The sequence below is a fragment of the Sorex fumeus genome, unplaced genomic scaffold, assembly GCF_029834395.1.
Source record: "Sorex fumeus unplaced genomic scaffold, SorFum_2.1 ptg000047l, whole genome shotgun sequence".
Taxonomy (NCBI): domain Eukaryota; kingdom Metazoa; phylum Chordata; class Mammalia; order Eulipotyphla; family Soricidae; genus Sorex; species Sorex fumeus.
The window spans coordinates 52,582,385-52,601,127 of NW_026606104.1; the positions used below are offsets into that span (position 1 = coordinate 52,582,385).

At 55.6% G+C, this 18,743-nt stretch overlaps 1 protein-coding gene across 1 annotated transcript; it reads right to left on the reverse strand.

Annotated features, from left to right (window-relative positions):
* Positions 1-1,561: 1,561 nt before the first annotated feature.
* On the reverse strand, positions 1,562-16,287 carry RSPO1 (R-spondin 1). Its single transcript, XM_056123613.1, has 5 exons — positions 16,191-16,287; positions 4,970-5,161; positions 3,065-3,214; positions 2,349-2,537; positions 1,562-1,719 (listed from the first exon to the last, which is right to left on the reverse strand). Exons 1-5 carry the CDS (start codon positions 16,285-16,287, stop codon positions 1,562-1,564), a joined length of 786 nt encoding a protein of 261 aa, XP_055979588.1.
* Positions 16,288-18,743: the final 2,456 nt, after the last annotated feature.

Sequence of the window (18,743 nt, forward strand, 5' to 3'; positions counted from 1 at the left end):
GGTTGGCCGTGTGCAAGGCAAACACCCTACCCGCTGTGCTATTGCTCCAACCCCCATCAAATCATTTCTTGCATCTCGCCTGTCATCCCATCTACCTGTAAGCCCTGCAGGAACCAGGCTCCCATTTGTCCCCTCCTCCCCACTGAAGACCAAATCCTTGGTCTGGCCTGGCCCCAGGGCTGCCAGAGATACTTTTTTGGGGTGGGTGGGATGGGAGTTACATCTGGTGATGCTCAGGGGTTACTCCTGGTTCTGCACTCAGGAATTACTCCTGGTGGACTCAGGGGACTATAGGGGATACTGGAGATTGAACCCAGGTCGGCTCCGTGTAAGGCAAATACCACACCTCCCGCCCCCCCACAGTACTACTGCTCCAGCCCCACCAAAGACACTTCTGGTGACCTGGACAGCACACATGGATCCTGGGTATGTGTCTTGGTGGTAGCATGTTGGCACAAAGTCTGGGTGGCAGGTGTGTGTCTGTCTGTGGCCGCTGCCCTCAGGCTTTGTAAAGCTCCAGAATGCTGAACTCTCTGCACGAGCCTGGAAGCGAAACCCAGCCCTAGGTGAGTCCCACAGTCCCCACTGTCCCACTAGAAGGTCATTCTAGTCATGGTTCTGCCCGTCCAGAGCCATTTCCCAGGGTCTGCCCCTGCCATGACTTCCCTTCCACACAGCTTCCCTCTCCCAGAGACAAAGCCCTCCTGCTGCCTGCTGTTTGGGCCCACTCACTCCATCCCGAGAGGACCCAGTCATGCTACCCCCAACATCACTGTGCCCAGGTCCCAGAATCCAGCTCTGGGATGGGACCCAAGACCCCCCCAACCCCCCTGCCCTGGAATAGCCTTGCTACAGACCACACCCAGGTAAAGAGACTGGAGAGACAATGAGGACCACCCCTGGTGGCCTCCACTTTTCTCTCCTGCTCTGGACCCCCTCTCCAGGAGGCTATTAGTGATCTCGTGAAATTCAGCCCTGTCCCTTCCTGCTCCCAAGGACCAGACCGTGTGCACGGAGAAGGAACAGGGACCATGGCTAGCCTGTCGTTGGTCTTAGTTTTTAATCCGCCAGAACCCTTGAAGTCATATTTCAGAGTCGGGGAGCCCCGACTAGAGGGACTATATCCCCAGAGGTAAAGTCACAGTCCTCAGGCTTGGCTCCTGTGCCACCAGGGACCTGCTGGAGCTCTGCTCTGCTCCGCCAAGCTGGGGCTGGGACATTCTCTCTCTCTCTCTCTCTCTCTCTCTCTCTCTCTCTCTCTCTCTCTCTCTCTCTCTCTCTTTCTCTCCCAGGTCCTCAGGGGGCACCGTGCTGCTGGTCTTCTGCCAGAGATGACCCTTCTGCTGTCTCACTGTCCTGCTCACACCGTGACATCGGGGATGGAAGTGGCCGCTGATGGCCTGGACAGCGGGCACAGGTCCTGGGTGCGTGTCTGGTGGTAGCATGTTTGCACAAGGTCTCTGGGTGGCAGATGCGTGTCTGTCCATGGCCGCTGCCCTCGGGTTGGGTAGGGCTCCAGAGTGCTGGACTCTCTGCACGAGCCTGGAGGCGAAGTCCAGCCCTAGGTGGGCCCCACCGTCCCCACTGTCCCTCGGTCCGGCTGTGGCTGCGGACCCTTGCGTCTCCGGGAGCCGATGCCCTCCTCCTTGCTCTCCTTCCGGCTTGACTTCCTCTTGGCGTTGTCCCGCTGGCCCTGGCCCCCCTTCCTCCTCTTCTGCCCTGTAACCCCAACAGCAGGAAGAGTCAGAGACGATGCCCTGGGCATGGCCAAGGGCTTTACTGGGGGAGGGGGAGTGGGGTGAGGAAGTGGGTGGCTGGAGGAGGCCGGGAGATGCTACTAGAGGCAGCCAGGCTCTCTCCAGGGACCAGCAGCCATGTTGGACGACCCCAAAACTTAGGTCTGAGAGGGGGTACCCTGAGAGCCTTTTCCTCACACAACCTCGATGCCCCAGAACCCTCTTCTTCCTAATGTCTTGTTTAGACCTTGGGTCCCAGTGGACACTGCTCAGACACGGTGGACCTCAAGGCAGGCAGCTGAGCCTCCCCATGCACCCCTAAAGCTTCTGAGGCCAGGTTGTGACTTTGGCCCTCTCCCCCCTAGACCGCTCTGGATTTTAGCATCTCCTTCTCTGCCAGGATACCCCGGGTCCTTCGAAGTCCCTGGACAGTGGGGAGGAAAGAAAGCAGGAGGCTGGAAGGATGGGAATGGAGGCTCCACCCTACAGAGCTCCGAGCCGCCCGCTGGCACACGGCTCTGGCCTGTGTGGCATGGGGTCTATGCTGGGCCTTCCCGGACAGCCAAGGTGGTGAAGCCTGGGAGGGAGGGAGGAGGAGGGGCTGTGACTCACCTTCAGGACACGGTGTCCTCCGTACCGTGCACCTCCGAGTCTCCTTGGTGCCTGAGCAGAAGGTGTGGTCTCCCCCAGGGGCTTGCAGCACCCGCCGTGTCCGCTCCTCTGAGCCCCTCCGGAAGCCACAGAGCTTCTTCCTCTTGGAGCACGGCCCCCACGGCGACCACTCACTTAGTTCACATTGTCCTGGTGGGGTGAGGGGGGTTCACATCTCTTTCCCTAACTCCACACACCCTGGGGAGCCTCTCCACCTGGTTCTCAATGCCCCTCCCAGCCCTGGAACCCCCTCTAGCAGTGCTCGGGGACTGCTCCTGGCTCTGTGCTCAGGAGTGACTCCTGGTGGTGCCGGAAATACTATTATTATTATTTTCTTTCCTTTTTGGGTCACACGCGGCAATGCTCAGGGGTTACTCCTGGCTCATGCACTCAGGAATTACTCCTGGCGGTGCTTGGGGGATCATACAGGATGCTGGGAATCGGACCCGGGTCGGCTGCATGCAAGGCAAACACCCTACCCGCTCTGCTATCGCTCTAGCCCCTGGGGCCAGAAATCAAGCCATATACGGCTCTGGAATTCAAACCCTCATGGGCCATGTGCAAGGCTGACGCCACTGTACTACCTCTCTGGGGCCTGGGTGTCACAGCCATCTAGGGTGGGTGCTGAATGAAGCCCAGGGGTGGTGGGGCCCCACCCCTCCCCGCACCCGTCTCACCAGGGTGGCCGCACTCCATGGTGCCGTTGACAGCGGTGGAGCCCTCGGGGCAGGCCCGGTAGCAGCGGCCCTTGTGCAGGAACAGGTTCTCTCTGCACTTGGTGCAGAAGTTGTGGCTGAAGCATGCCTCGCAGTGCTCGATCCTGCACTCTGCGGAGAAGACATGAACCGGGGAGCTTGGGCTTAGCCAGCACCCAACACCCACCCTGAGGGCAGGACCCTCGTGGCCTGGAGCAGTGAGGTTCGGTGAAGGTGGAGAGGGACGGCCAGGCGGCCAGGCTTGAGGGCTGACTGGGAGCCCCATGGTCAGACCCCAGAATGAATCCATGCTGAGTAGCTTTTGGGGAGGCGGAGAGAAACAGACGTCCAGGCTCAGCTGGGCACAAGATGTGGGCGTCCGCATCTCTGCAGCGGTGGGTGGGACTGCAGGAGCGCAGGACCCCCAGAGCGGCTCTATGGCCTCCCGTTTCCCCTTTGCTGGGCATCCGCAGTCCCCCGAATCCTGGCTCTGCACAGTGGAGGAGCAGGGAGCACTCCCAGGGCAAATTCCTCTCCCTGTGCAAGGGCAGGTTCCTAGAAACACTTTGATCAGACTCCGGGTCCTCCCTGCTCCACTCCTGGCAGCTCCCACACACGCTTGCACAATCTCTCTTGCCAGCCTGGGCAACTTCCTCCCCGCCTCTGGCACCTGACAGCCAACGGCCAGGAAATCTCAACCCTAGGCAGCCAGAGGACCGAGAGGGCAGAGCCAGTATCGTCCCACCACACTCCCCAGCTCCCTGTCCACTCTGCGCCTCTGGCCTCCAGGCTGCCCTCTGCTACAGCCTGTTCCCCCGGACGCCCGGGTTCACTCGTTCTGACTCTTTGAAACACAAGGAGAACAGCAACTCCCATTTATGGGGGTGCCAGATACTGGGGCTTTGACCTCTGCCTCTTACCTCAATACTGGGGGCTGCAGCCCAGCACCCCATCTCAGAGATGAGGTCCTTGTTTATTACAGGGCTCCCGTCACTGAGGTCTCCCCCCAGGCCCAGCTGACAGGGAAGAGGGATTTTCTGCTGAATGAAGGGGAGGGTACCCCCGAGAACGTGTGTGTGCACGAGCGTGCATATGTTGGTGAATATGTGTGTGTGTTCGTTAGTGATTGTGTGAAGGTGAATGTTTGCAAGTGTGAGGGTGTGGGTGTGCCAGTGTATGTTGGGAGAGCACATGGGTGTGTTTGTGAGGGTGTGTGATTGTGTGCTTCGAGTGAGTATGTTTCGTGATTGTGTTTGCAAGTGTGTATGTTGTGCGTGAATGTGTGTATGTTTGTGAATGCGCCTTTGCAATTGTACGTGTGCATGAATCAGGCAAGTGTGTGATTGTGTGCTGCGAGAGTATATTTGTGAGTAGATGAGTGTGTCACACATATACCCCAGCGTGGTGCAGCTAAGGCAGGACCCGTGTCCTGAAGAGCTGAGTGAAGAGATCCAGGCAGCAGAGGGAGACTGGGGCTGAGGGGCCTGAGGGGGCTTCACTTTCCCTGCAGCCTGTGGAGCCCCCAGGCTCTCACTCAGCCACGTGACAAGTGGTGTTGAGTCTTTAACACATGGGAACCGCGGCTGCCACAGAGGGAGAGGGAGGGCCCAGATGCAGATCCAGACAGAGGTGATGAACGAAGCAGGCTGGATCATGGCAGGAGGCAAGGGAGATGGAGCAGGTGGATGAGGGCGGGGGACAGGGGGTGATGGCTCTTAGCTCTAGGGCTTGACAAGGCTGGGGACATGATGGAAGGAGATGAGGCTCTGGAGAATGAAGCTCAGAGATGCAGCAGTGGGTGGGGTCTATGGCCCAGGAGACAGGAAGTTGCCGCCTCCCGTTCAGTGCCCGCTGCCCTCCCCAGTGCCCAGCCCTGCCCCCACTCACTGATGCACTTGTTCATGTCGGGATTGCGGGCATCGAAGTAACCCGGCGGGCAGGACGGCAGGCAGATGCCCACCTGGCGGATGTCGTTCCTCTCCAGCAGGATGAAGAGCTTGGGCGAGCACTTGAGACAGCCGTTGACTTCGGAGCAGAGCTCACAGCCCTTGGCGCAGGCCTGGCTCCCCTCGGCGCTGACTGTAATAGGGGAAAGTGAGAGGGGGTGGGAGTGAGGTCTCCTCCATGTCCAACCCCCCACCCCAAAAGGACTGTTTTTGCATTGCAGCAGACTGCAGACTGGATGTACTTCTCGGAAAGCACAGGTCAGGTAGGCAGCTATCTGCAATCTCTCTCTCTCTCTCTCTCTCTCTCTCTCTCTCTCTCTCTCTCTCTCTCTCTCCAGATGCCTGAGCAAGAGCTCTCAGCTGTCCTTGCAGAAGACCCCACAGAAGCTCACCCTCTGAGTTTGCTCCACCTCCTGCACTCCCTACACTCACCAGAGAGAAGCTTCTGGAGCTGGCCCTCCCTTCCCCAGAGAAAGTTCAGCCTGAGTTATGAAAGGAGGTTGTGTGCATGTGTGTGGGGGGGGGGTTGTTGGGGGAACACTCCCAAGCAGTGCTAAGGGTTCCCTCAGGAGTGCCCTCAGGGACAGTCAGGCTGTGCAGACCTGATACGTACCCAGGGCCACTGGAGCCATACCCGGCAGTGCTTGGGGGACCATACAACGCTGGATATCAAACTCAAGTCCCCCATGTGCAAGGCATGAACGCCACTGTTGATCTATCTTTCTGGTGGCCCAGGATTTGTTTGAGGGCCACAGTGGTGGTGCTCAGGGTCACTCTTTGGGGTTCCTGAGCACAGAGCCAGGAGTAGCCTCAGAGCGCCAAGTGGTGCCCTGCTTGGGGCACCAGGTGTGTCCGGAATCAAGCCCAGGGTCCCAACATGCAAAGCCCTTTGAGCTTTCTGCCAAGCTGAGAACTTTTTCCCTTTTAATCCTAGAATTAAAAAACATTATTGTATGTTCTCTTTTTCATTTGTTTTTTTTTTCCTTTGGGACCACACCCAGTATGATCGGGGTGTACTCCTGTCTCTGTGCTCAGGGATCACTCCTGGCAGTGCATGCAAGGCAAACACCGTCCCCCCCACCCCCATATTTCTAGCCCCAAGAAAGTTTTAAGGATCACGATCACGACCATCCTGTTATTCGTCAATTGCCTCGAGCAGGCCCCAGTAATACCTCCTTCGTCCTAGCCCTGAGATTTTTAAAAAAGTGTCATATTCAAGGCCCTTTCAGAGTTAGGAGAATGAGACCCATCATTGTTACTGGTATTTGGCATATTGGGTATGCCACGGGGAGTTTGTCAGACTCTCCGTGTGGGTAGGTTACATTCGGTAGCCTGCCAGTTTGTCCAAAGTAGGAATGAGATAATAAGATAATAAAATGTCACACGGCTGCACTTGCGGCCGTGCTCTTCGGGGAGCTGGGTTTTATAGTCTCTGAGTCTTGGCCATCGATGGGATTACTTGGCGCCAGGGGGCCAGTCGGTGGGTGTGACCCCGCCTACCCAAGAAAGTTTTAAGGATAAGAGAGATAATAGGTTAGCCTGTCTGAGACAAAGTCACTACTGAAAGACAGGAAGACAATAAGCTTTGCCAGGGAGTCTTCACTGGAAAGGAGGTTGTTCCCCAAGGAACAGGGCAATAGCTGCAGGCAGTTTTGATGGTCACCTTGGGGAGGCCTCAACAAACATCTAGAGCATGGAGGCCAGGGACTCTACTCTGCCATACAAGGGACAGCCCCAGCAAAGGATCTGGTTCCCTGTCGGTGCTACGGAGTCGGGGCAAGCTGACTTGGGATCCTTGGAGACATTGCACTCTCCAGTTCCAGAGACCTCCTTCCCTAGTCAACTTCTCAGCCAGCTCCACCAGCACCACCAAGGGTCATGCAGTCTGAACCTGGAGCTGTGGGCACAAAGATACCTGGGCCTGTGGAGAGGAGCGGATCTTTTGGTGGTACAGAGACATCCCCAGAAAGACAAATGCGGACGGCCACAAGGCCATGACCCAGCAGGACCAAAAATAAGAGACAGGAGTCATGCAGAAGTTGCCAAATGAGGGGCTAGAGAGATAAGACAGCAGGTAGGGTGTTTGCCTTGCACGGGGCTGACAGGTCCAATCCCTGGCACCCCATATGATGCCCCTGATCCCACCAGGAGTGATTCCTGAGTGCAGAGCCAGGGTTACCACTGAACACTGCCAGGTGTGGGCTCCCCTCAACAAAGTTGCCAAATGATGTTAGAGATTTGTCTAGGAGGGAGGAGACAAGGGGCCCTAGGAATCAGAGGCACAGAGGGATGAAACCACCGGCGGGGGCGGGGGTGCAGCTGACTGGGGTGCAGGAGGGCTGTGGGTGGGAGTGGTGAAAGATGTGGCTTCTGTTCTTACAGGTCTTTTCCTTTGTGAAGGAGGTGACCCTGGTAAAGGCTTGCGGGGGCAGGTGGGGCTAGGGGGTGGAACCCGAGCTCCTGCATGCACTGAAGACACTCTCACCCTTGGAGCCATCTTCCCCCTCCTTGAAGGATCTTTTATACCCTGCAGGGGTAGGTGAATGGGATCCTGCCTGGAAGCAGGTCCCAAAGGACCCTTGTCCTTTACTGCATCATCATTGCCAACTTCACACCAGATTTCTGTTTTGTAAGACAGTGGGGTAAAACCACTGTGTGGAGATTTTTGTTTGTTTTGTTTTTTGGGTCATACCCAATGATGCTCAGGGGTTACTCCTGGCTCTATACTCAGGAATTACTTTTGGCAGTGCTCGGGGGACCATATGGAATGCTGGGGATTGAACCCAGGTCGACCGTACGCAAGGCAAATGCCCTACCCGCTGTACTATCGCTCTGGCCCTGTGTGAAGATTTTTTAATGGTGCCAGTTTCACCAGAACCAATCAACCAACCAACAAACAAAACCTGGTGTGATGAGTATATGGTGGTGACGAGGCAGATAAACCTGGAATTCTTGGAACACGATCCCCCGACATGCGGGCAGCCTCAAATAAGCTGGGCCCCTGGTCAGAGATTCTGCACCGGCAGGGCTTCTCATGCCTCGGTTCTGCTTCCAAACAGGGCGACCGTCTAAAAGGCGCAGGGGGAGATGCTGACCCAAATATTTGGCCACTGAAGCCTTGCGGTGCAGTTTTCCTGCGCACTTTGGTCAGAGCTGCCCCTTTCTCAGGAAGAATTGGCAGCTGCTGGCAAATCTTAGGCAGGTCAAGGGCTGGGCAACTCTCAGTCACGAAGGGTCCCTGGGAATCCCGCATGGAGACCTGAGATGGGAGGACCCCTGAGAAAGTGAACTGGGCCATTCCTCCGAGAAGTCTGAGGAAGGCTTGGAACACTGTTTTGTAGAAAGGTGAGCGCTTCAAGAACCATTGGTGTGCCCACCACAGGAGACCACTAGGGGATGGGCAGGACGGGGAGACTGACCAGACCCCAGGAGGACAGAGGGGCCAGTCACCACTGAAGTCCATGGTAAGATAGGAGAGAGAGAGCGGGAGAGCAGAGAGGTGGAGGTGAGAGGATCCCCTGAGGAGGAAGGAGATGCCTCGGAGGGGGGGGGGGGGGGCGATGAAAACAGCTGCAGGTGAGAACAGATCTGGGCTCCAGCTCAGAGTCCACTGGAGCCGGGTCAGTCCTCAGCCTGGGCCTCTGCACCGGACGCCGCAGCTTGTGCGCCTCTGGCCCCTGAGCCCGTCCCTGGCCTCTGAAGTGGGAGATGAGGATGGAGGCTCTGGGGTGTTGCTGGGCAGCAGGAGTGGCCCCTGGTCTCCCAGAAGGGAATGAGTAGGAGGAAGGAGAGAGAAGTGATGAGTGAGCAACAAGGTGATAATAACAACAGAGTCAGCAAGGGCAGCTGCAGCTTACCACCTGCCAGGGCCCTGCACCTGGGAACTCACCTGAACTCACAACTCATGAAAGAGGGTCTGGTATGTCCTCCCTCCCTCCATCCCTCCCTCCCTTCCTCCTTCCCTCCCTCCCTCCCTCCCTTCCATCCTTCCTTCCATCCTTCCTTCCATCCTCCCTTCCTCCCTCCCTTCCCCCCTCCCTTCCTTCCTTCCATCCTTCCTTCCATCCTTCCTTCCATCCTCCCTCCCTCCCTCCCTCCATTCCTCCCTCCCTTCCTCCCTCCCTTCCTTCCTTCCTTCCTTCCTTCCTTCCTTCTTTTCTTCCTCCTTCCTTCTCTCCCTCCCTCCTTCCTTTCTTCTGTCCTTTCCTTTATTGGAGAGGGGTGCAGTGTAGAGCCATGGCCAGCGATGCTCAGGGCTTATCTCGGCGGAGTGCTCTGAGAACACTCCTCACAGTGCTCAGGGGACCATATGTAGGGCTGGGGATCGAACCAAGGTCATCCATATACATGGCAAACACCCTACTGTACTATCGCTCTGGCCTCTCTTTCTTTTGGGTCCCACCTGGGGTGCTCAGGAGCTGCTCGGCTCCGTGCTTGGAGGCTGCTTCTGGGAATGCTGGAGGTACATATGGTGCTGGGGATTGAGCCTGAGCTTCCTGCATGCAAAGCCTGTGCTCAGTCTTTTGAGTTCTCTCCGGCCCCAACCCCATGACTAGTATCATTTTCCTAATGTGCATTTTTTCCCCCGAGAAAGAAGTGGAGAAGTTGCACCAGGCTTGCCAGCCAGTGTGGGTTCAGGAAGTGTGTGACGATGGGCTTGGGGAGGCGGACAAGGTGACAGCAAAACTCAAGTTCGGCTGATTTGTTTTTTATTCCAGGTAGAGCTGATTTATATAGAGCCATTGCTCTTTTATGCTCAACGCATAAAAAATCCCCACATGCTAATTGGTTCAATTGTCCTAAGAGCAAAAAATACTACACTTGACACCACTTGAGAACCAGCAGGGCTGTCCCCTACCCCGGCCTCACTCAGCAGAACGGCCAATCAGCAGCGTCTGCGGGAGGGCCAGTGTCTCCACTATAACAGACATGAAATCCCCAGGAAGTTGTCGGAGAGAGAGAGCAGAATGGGGAAGGTGCTTGCCTTGCACGCAGCTGACCCAGGTTCGATCCCTGATACCTCATATGGTCCCCCTCAGTCCACTAGGAGTGATCCCTGATGGCAGAGCCAGGAGGAAGCCCTGAGCATCACCTGGGATGCACCTTCCTTCAAAAAAAAAAAAAATCCTCTGCTCCTGTTGGTGATGGGGTGGGAGGGGGCTTATTTAAGACACTGTGGTTTATTTTTCAGGGGCTACTCCTATTGCTGCTGGGGAGAAGGGATGGGACCACTCCCAACAATGCTCGGTTGGACTCAGCGATGCTTGGTAGGGGGATCTGGTCCCAAGAGTCAAACTCAGAGCCTTGAATATACTAGGCAGGAGTTCTGCCACTTGAGTTCTCTTTTGCAGTAAAGGCTTCAGTCTCCAGAACCACAGTGTTCCAGGGTCCCTGTGTCCCCCGGCTGCCTTCCCATCCATCCTTTCTTATCCCTCTCATTAAGGATGGATTTGCAAACAACTTCTGAGAATTCTGTCTCCTGCTCACCCAGCAATAATTCTCCATGTGCATTTTTTTCTTTATTTTTTTTCTTATTTTTTTGGGGCCACACCTGGCATTGCTCCTGGCTCTGTGCTCAGAGATCACTCCTGGCAGGGCTCAGGGGATCATATGGGGTGCCTGGGATCAAACCCAGGTCAACCATGTGCAAGAAAAGCACCCTACCACTGTACTATCGCTTGGGCCCTCTTTAACACCTCCCCCACCTTAAAAAAAAAATTGAGTCACCGTGAGATACACAGTTACCATTGCTCATGACTGGTTTTCAGTCATACATGTTTTATCCTTTCTTATTTCTATGACCCCACATGCATTTTCCTTCCAAGCAGTCGTGGTCTGCTAGAGCAAGGTGGTATTCTGGGGTTCTGAAATGAGTTCGGAGTTGGGGGAAGGAGCTCGCATAAGGGAATTGGGCTAAAGTTGGACTCGCCTGGGCTTCGACACTGGACAACAGTGGGGTCCTGTCAGAATCACTGTGTAGTGTGGACAGGGGGTGGTGGGAGGGCAGAGCTGGAGTTGGGACGTTCCCAGGGACCACGGGAAATTGTGGAATATCGATGAGTCCGAGGAGTGGGCGTGGAGGAGAGGCATCCACGCACCCACACACTGGTGATGGGTGGGATGTGTGTGTGTGGGGGGGTGCAGGGCTAACACCTGTCAGAGAGCGGCTGCTGGAGCTTGGAAGGCTGAGAAGGAGGAGGAGGAAAAGGAGGAGGAGGAGGAGAAACAGACTGGGAAAGACAGTAGTTAGGTTGTGGGTGTGCTGGCTTTGTGGCCCCCCTCTCTCCCTCCTTGAGGAAAGTGTCTGTTGGGCAGTGGAACACAGGGGTCTGGAACTTGGAGAAAACCTGGAGTGGAGTTGGAGACTCGAGCCCTTAACAAGGAAAAAGCCTCAGGGGCTGGAAAGCCATCAGGGAGGGGAGGTCATTTGCCTTGCGCGCAGCTGACCAGAGTTCGACCAGGCATCCCATATGTGCCCCAAGCACCACCAGGAGTGATTCCTGAGTGCAGAGCCAAAAGTAAGCCCCGAGCATCCCCGGGTGTGACCCCGAAACAAACAGAAAATAGAAATTAATAAAGAAAACAGCCTCCGAGTGGGCCGAGGGCCAGGGCGGGCGCAGAGTGGGCAGGGAATCAGACACTCTAGGAGAAGTCTGTGCGTGGGAGGGAGCCGGCGGCCAGGCAGGGGTCACAGAGACACACACAGCAGCAGAGGACACTTGGGAGCAGCAGCAGCTGCTGAACGAAACCAGTGGGGCTGGAAGCACAGCAGAAAGGCGGGCTGCTGGGAAGAAAGGAGATCAGAGACACACGGTCAGACGGCAGGAGAGGGAGGACACACAGACAGAGGGACAGACAGAGACACAGACAGAGGGACACAGGCAGAGGACAGGCAGACACACAGAGGAACAGACAGACACACAGACAGAGGGATAGGCAGACACACACAGACAGAGGGACAGGCAGACAGGCAGAGGACACAGGGGCAGTGGAGAGAGCTGCTGGGAGGGAGGGACTGGACGTCTCTGGGGTCTGACAGTCTAGGGGCGACTCCTCCGAGACTGAGGAACGTGCTCTGAGGCCTGGGGAGCAGAGGCGGCTCTGTGCAGTGGGGGCATCCTGGGGAAATGTAGGTGCAGAGGGTGAAACCCCAGAGGCTCCCCAGGGGACACAGCCGCAGAGGCTTTCGGGAGTGGGGCTGAGCCTGTCTGCGCAACAGGACAGACTGTGCAAAGGCTCAGAGGCTCACTGCCCTGTGAGTCCTCCATATGGGAAATCGGGCTTCGGTGATCTGCAAGGATGAGGCCGCAGAGGGTGCAGGGCCATTCTCCACTGCCTCTGTGTCCGCTGTCTGGGAGGCTCCCTCACGCCGGGAAGGGGTGTACAAAGGAATGGGTGTCTCACCCTGTTTTACTTAGGCTGGCCTTTCTGCCGGGACTGACTCCTTTAGGAGTCACAATGAAAGCCACCTCCTTCAGGAAGGCTCCCTGATCCTCCGGCAAAGTGTAGATGAAATAAGTATTCATCGATGTCCCGCTGTCTCTCCTGCTGTTTCCAGTACTTGAATCTATCAATGGAGACATTCCCCCGTGTCATAAGTTCCCCCACCTCAACAGCTTTGGAGGGTGAGCCTGTCTTTTTGTGCCTGTCTTATTGAAGCCCAGGAAGGGGTGAGGCTCCATGAGGGTATAGATAGGCTCCCCCCCCAGATAAAGGGTTGAAAGGTGGTGGGTGGGAAGGGTAGTGGGTAGGCTGGAGCTGGCATGGATGGAGGAGGATTAGAGAAGCACTGGGAAGGGTAGGGGGCTTACTTTGGAGGGGTCTCACATGGCAATGCTCAGGGGTCACTCCTGGCTCTGCACTCAGGAATTATTCCTGGTGGTACTCAAGGGACCATATGGGATGCTGGGGATCGAACCCGGGTCAGCTTCATGCAAGGCAAATGCCCTACCTGCTATACTATTGCTCCAATCCTGGACCTGGGCTTCTTGAACTCACACTACTCATATGAAACCACGCAGCCTTTGATCTGGCCCGTGTGCCCCTGGGGACCCCCAGCCCCTGCAGGTAGGAGGCAGAACCCCTGCTCCCTGCTCGAAACCCTCTGAGGCTCCTTCCTTCCCAGAGCAGCCAGCACAAAGAGCTTTACCCTCTGACCTCTGTGCACCCCCAGGCCCAGGAGGCCTGTGGAGTCCCACCCTGAGGGTTGTTAGGCTCTTTTGGCGGGGGGGGGGGGGGGGAATCTGGTTTGGGGCCACACCCTGTGGAGCACTAGGATCCTTCTAAGTCCTCCCGGTGGTGCTCAGGGGACCATGGCATGCTGGGATGGAACCTGGGTTCCTCGGGCAAAGCCTGTGCTCTGGCTTCTGTTTCAGCAGCATAAAAACGACCCAAAACTGCTTAGAAACTATTTCTCCAGACCAGAGCAGTAGTACAGTGGGTAGGGTGTGTGCCTTACAAGCTGTGGACCCAGGTTCCATTCTAGGTCCTGGACCACCCTAAATCTACACGACAGATCGAGTCTCCTTAGCCTAGAGTGACCCCTAAGCACAGGGCCAGGAATAAGCCCTAGCACCAGAGAGTGTTTCCCCTCAAAATATTAATAAAAGAAACCACTTCTCCAGTACTACAATTGTTTTCTGAACCAATCATGTATGCTTCCTCCTAGTTCCATACCTTTGGGCATCTGGCCCAGGCTTTCTACATGAGTGTAAAGTATAGTAATTCAGTGTATGGCATTCCAACCCATTTCCTCCTGTCATGAAGTTCCATGCACCAGTATTTTTTTTTGGGGGGGGGAGGCGGGGCAGGGGGTAGACATAACTGGTGGTGCTCAGGGCTTACTTCCGGAGGTGCTTGGGTACCATATGTGGTACAAGGGATTGATCCCAGGCTGTCTACACAAGGCAAGGCAAGTGCCTTAACTGCTGTACCACCTCCTGCACCATGCAGAGACAATCTCCCAGACCCTAAGGTCACACATTGAGCCGTTTTGACTATATCTGGCAGTACCTGGCGCCTACCCCCAGCTCTGTGCTGAGGGGAGGGGTATTCCCAGAGATCCTGGGGGGCCATACCGTGCTGGGAACTGAACCTGAGCCTTCCACTTGCAAAACATGACTTCAGCTGTTGAATGATCTCTCCATTCCAAGATTGGACATTTCTGGGCTCAAAATGGGGGTGTGGCTCTGGGTTAGAGCCCGGCGCTGGAGAGATCACCCACAAGCAGTCACCAGAGGCAGCTCTGAGGCTCATGTCTCAGCAGCTGTCCCTGCACTGCTGAGGCTCAGGGTCCTTCCAGGGAGAAGGGATCAGGGCAGCCACTCCCCCCAGGCAACTCCATCCTTTTCCTCTCTCCGCTACTTCCCAGATATCCTGGGACACAATGGTCAACACTGCTTCTAGGAAAGGTCAAGCATTCTGATGTATTCAGAGCTTAAGATATGAGGGCTTTGCAATATTTTTCTTTCTCCTTACTCTTTTTTTGGGGGGTTGGGGGGTCACACCCAGTGGTTCTCAGGAAATATACTCCTGGCTCTGTGCTCCTGGTGGATCTCAGTGGACCATATGGGGTGTTGGGGATCGAACCCAGGTCAGTTATGTGTGAGGCAAGCTCCCCCTGCCCACTATAAGATTACTCTGGCCCTGCAATCTATTTCTTTATCTCATGTCAGCCTTACCACAGTCATGAAATTTTATTGCAACTATCTTTATTTTTTTAAATAAAGATAGTTTATCATCAGGGATGCTCCTGATGTTGCTCAGAAAGCCACATGGAGCCCTCAAACTCAGGACTCATTTATGCAAAGCACATGCTCCAGTTCTTTGGAGAATCTCACCAAAAAAATCTAGTCAAGGCTGGAGAGATAGTGCAGCAGGTAGGACACATTCCGTGCACATGGTAACCCAGGTTTGATTCCCAACACCACCAGGAGTGATTCCTGATGCACACCTTTAGCACTGGTGGGTGTGGTCCCCAAACAAACAAAATCGAGTCAAATTTTCTTTCTTTCTTTTCTTTTTTTTTTTTTGCTTTTGGGGTCACACCCAGCGATGCTCAGGGGTTACTCCTGGCTCTGCACTCAGGAGTTACTCCTGGCGGTGCTTGTGGGGCCATATGGGATGTTGGGAATTGAATCTGGGCTGGCCGCATGCGAGGCAAACACCCTACCCGCTGTACTATAGTTCTGGCCACAGGAGTCGAGATTTCTCATTAAAAAAAACAAATCCAGTTTCCCTGACCCCCAAATAAGTTTTGTGTGGTTTTGGGAGGCTTAAGTTTGTTTATTTTTGTGGTTCTGGCAATTAAAATCAAGATCTTGCTTGCAAGGCAAGTGCTCTACCAGTGAGCCGCATTCCTGGCCTCTGTTCCAAATATTGCCTGCATGTCTTTAGGCCTGTTCATCTCTTCCTCTTTCTTAGCCTCAGTTTTGCCACTAGCACCTTGGTAGGATTTGCTTAAAAGCTCTGAGAACCTCTCCTTCCCATGATAGGATGCAAGAAACCACATCCAAAGCAGGGCAGAGGGAAGGCTTGGCGGGGAAGGCCGGTGGGGGGGGGGGGGGGTGGTTCCTCTGATGCTTGCCCTTTTGCCTCTTCTTTGCTACCTGGTGCTCCCTGAGTCCCCCTGGGCCAGACAAAAAGACTGGACAAGCCCGTGACTCTGCCCCGTCCCACAGCCCTGCCCCATGACCTGGACAATGAAGGCTGTGACCCACCAGCCGACTGGGCACAGCTCTTGGCCCAAAGGGGCTAAGGGTTGCACTCTCAAGACTCCAGAGAAAGAAATGACCCCTGAACTGCAGTGGGTGAGGGGGAACCACGCACCCCAAGGCAGGGTGCCCGCCCAGCATCTCCATGGATACCATACAAAGCTGGTGTTATGTCAAAGGGCAGATTCACAGACTCGCCCCTCACAAGAGCAGGGTTAATTCAGAAGGCCGACTCCATCAGGGGGGAAGAACAGTTTAAGTCATCCACAGAGCCTGGCAGTGCAACAGCTCATCCCCACACTGGGTAATCTGCACAACTGCAGGAGACAAAGTGAAAACTCTGCCCCGTCCTCCCAGAATGAAATAACCCAGAAGGACCCACCCACCCCGTCCTCCTACACCCCCATGGGCCCCCTGCTCCAGCCCCATTAGTCTCATTCCACTACTTACTCCGCCTCTGCCTCTTCCCCTTCAGCCCCCGGCTGCCTGCCGAGGCGAGATGCATCCAGCTCAGAACCAGGGCGGCCACACACAACCCAAGCCGCATAGTCACTCGGCAGCTCCAGGCCCCTGGGAGGAGGGGTGGTCTCTGGGGCGCTGGACAGGCAGGTGAAGGGGTCGCACTAGAGTCTCCGGGGCTGGGGTAGCAGCAGGAGGCCCAGGCCCGGGCTGTTTCCCAAATCCACCATAATCAGTTAGGAACGGAGCATAAGGATGGGAGATGGCCCCTTTCCCATCAGTCCGAAGAACTGTCTTCAAAAGCACCGCGGGGTGTCACACGGGAAATTTCTTTGTCACTTCATCCGAGATACCTCCAAACACCAATCTGTTAGGGAGGAGAAAGGAGAGTGGATTTGGTGTCATTGAGCCATTCCTCTTATCTGTGCCTCCAGCCCTCCCTACGGCCCCTGCCCATGAGATTGTACTCAGGTGGTTTGATTTTTTTTTTTTTTTGTGGAGGTGGGGGTGGGGTGAATGAGAGAATTGGGGCCACACTCAGCAGTGCTTAGGGTGCTGTCTCTGGTTCTGCACTTAGGGGTACACCCCTGGCTGTGCTCACCAGACCATATGTGGTGCTGGGGATTTGAACCAGAGTGGTGGCTATACAAAGCTATACACAGGTTCCTATGGCCTGCACTTTCTCTCTCTGTCTCTCTCTGTCTCTCTCTGTCTCTCTCTCTCTCTCTCTCCTGCCCAGGTGTGACCTAGCATCCACCTGGCATTCCTGTAGCTGGGCTACGATTTCTCTCTTGCAGAATTCCCTCCCCGGGGACTGCAGCGGGCCACACAAGTAGTGGGAATACAGTGAACATTCCCAGCAAACTGTGGGTCCCTGGGAACCGGCCAGCCTAGCCCTGCCTAAGGTTGGTCTGCACAAGCCAGAAGTCCATTAATTCAAACCTACACCCTATGTGACAGTAGCAAGGAGTCTTCTCTTCTGAGTGAACTCGGAGCCTTCTCTGTCTCCCTTGTACCTGCCCTGGAGCTAGAGCAGCCCTCCCCCCCCAACACACACACACACACACACACACACACACAACACACACCCCGCCCTTTGGGTTGCTGGGAGGAAAGGAAGTAAGGCTTCCTCTAGCCACAGAAACTCTGACACAGCAGGCCCCGTGGGCTTGGCCTTTGTGAGAGAATAAAAGAGGCAGCAACAGGGTCCTGGTCAGAGACACAGAGAATGGGGCTAATCCCCCAGCCCAGCAAGAGCCAGGGCTCTGGACCCACCAGCTGGGGTGATGGGGGCAGGGGAGCTGGGCCCTCCCCAGTGAGCTGCGCCTGGGAAGTTGGAGCCCAACCTGAGAGTCAGATGGTGACCCCCTCCTTTCCCATTCCTGGGATCTCACATTCCCACCAGAGAGTCTGACATTGTGATAGCCTCCCCTTTTGTAGGGAATGGGGTGGGAGTGGGGGACCAGGAGTGCTTGGGCACCAAGAACTTTGCCAATGCCTCCCCCCTCTGGTTAGATGCCTTTGGACAAAATTGGGTCCCTGGATCTCAGTTTCCTCATCTCTAAAATGGGGCTGCACATGGCTGTTTCGCAGCCTTGCTCGGAGCATGGGTTGAGTTTGGGCGTGTGGAAGAGGCCTCGGAAATGCTAGCCAGGAGTTGGCCCTCGTGTGCAGGCCCCAGTTCTTTCCCCCTTGGCCTCTTAGGGAGGCCCCAGTAAAGCCCACCTGCTTTGGGAGATAAATCATTATCCCCTGGGGGAGTTCGGCACCTCCCTCCTGGCCTCTCCCACCAGCTTTGAAGGCCAGACACACTCAAGTGGTTAAGCTGCCTTGGGAAGTGTTTACATGAGGCTGACGAATCCCACCTGGCACTGTGGCTCACGCCAGCAGAGATGCCCCCAGCCACGCCCCCCCATGCCAGCCCCTCTGTACCCCTGCAGCCCTCCCTGCCTGACCCGCCAAACCTCCCAGCCCCCACGCCACGCTTCCATTACCCCGAGTTTATCAGTTCAGGGTTTGTGGCCCCAAGCAGGCAATCTCAGAGTTTGGCTGTAGAGCATGAAGCTCAAAAGGCATACGCTTCTGAGTTCCCACGGTCAGAGGCGTGAGCCTTCCCGCTGCCTGCCTTCGAAGGCCGGCTCTGCTCCTTACTAGCTGTTACCATGGCTGTTACCACTAGCGGCCCTGCCACAGGGAGCCTCTGTTTCTCTGCAAGAGGGCAGTGTTTTGATTTCAATAGCTTCAAGGAGTGACTCCACAGAACTGTTGAAAACGGTGTCTGGCACCCTGCAACAACTCCATCATACTTGTTGCATTTCCTATGACTAAGACTTGGTTATGTGTCTACATTCCAACGATCGACGAAAAAGCCAGGAAGCGGTTTTTGTGTCCTCCGCATACTGACCTTCATATGAGCCCTGTTTTGCAATTTTCATATTTGCTTTTGTCTTTATGGTTGATTGCCTTCCATCAAAGTGATCACTTAAAGTGAAAGGGTTCACCTTTCCTTGGACCTTGTGGCATTTCTCAAAGTGAAGTCTCCAT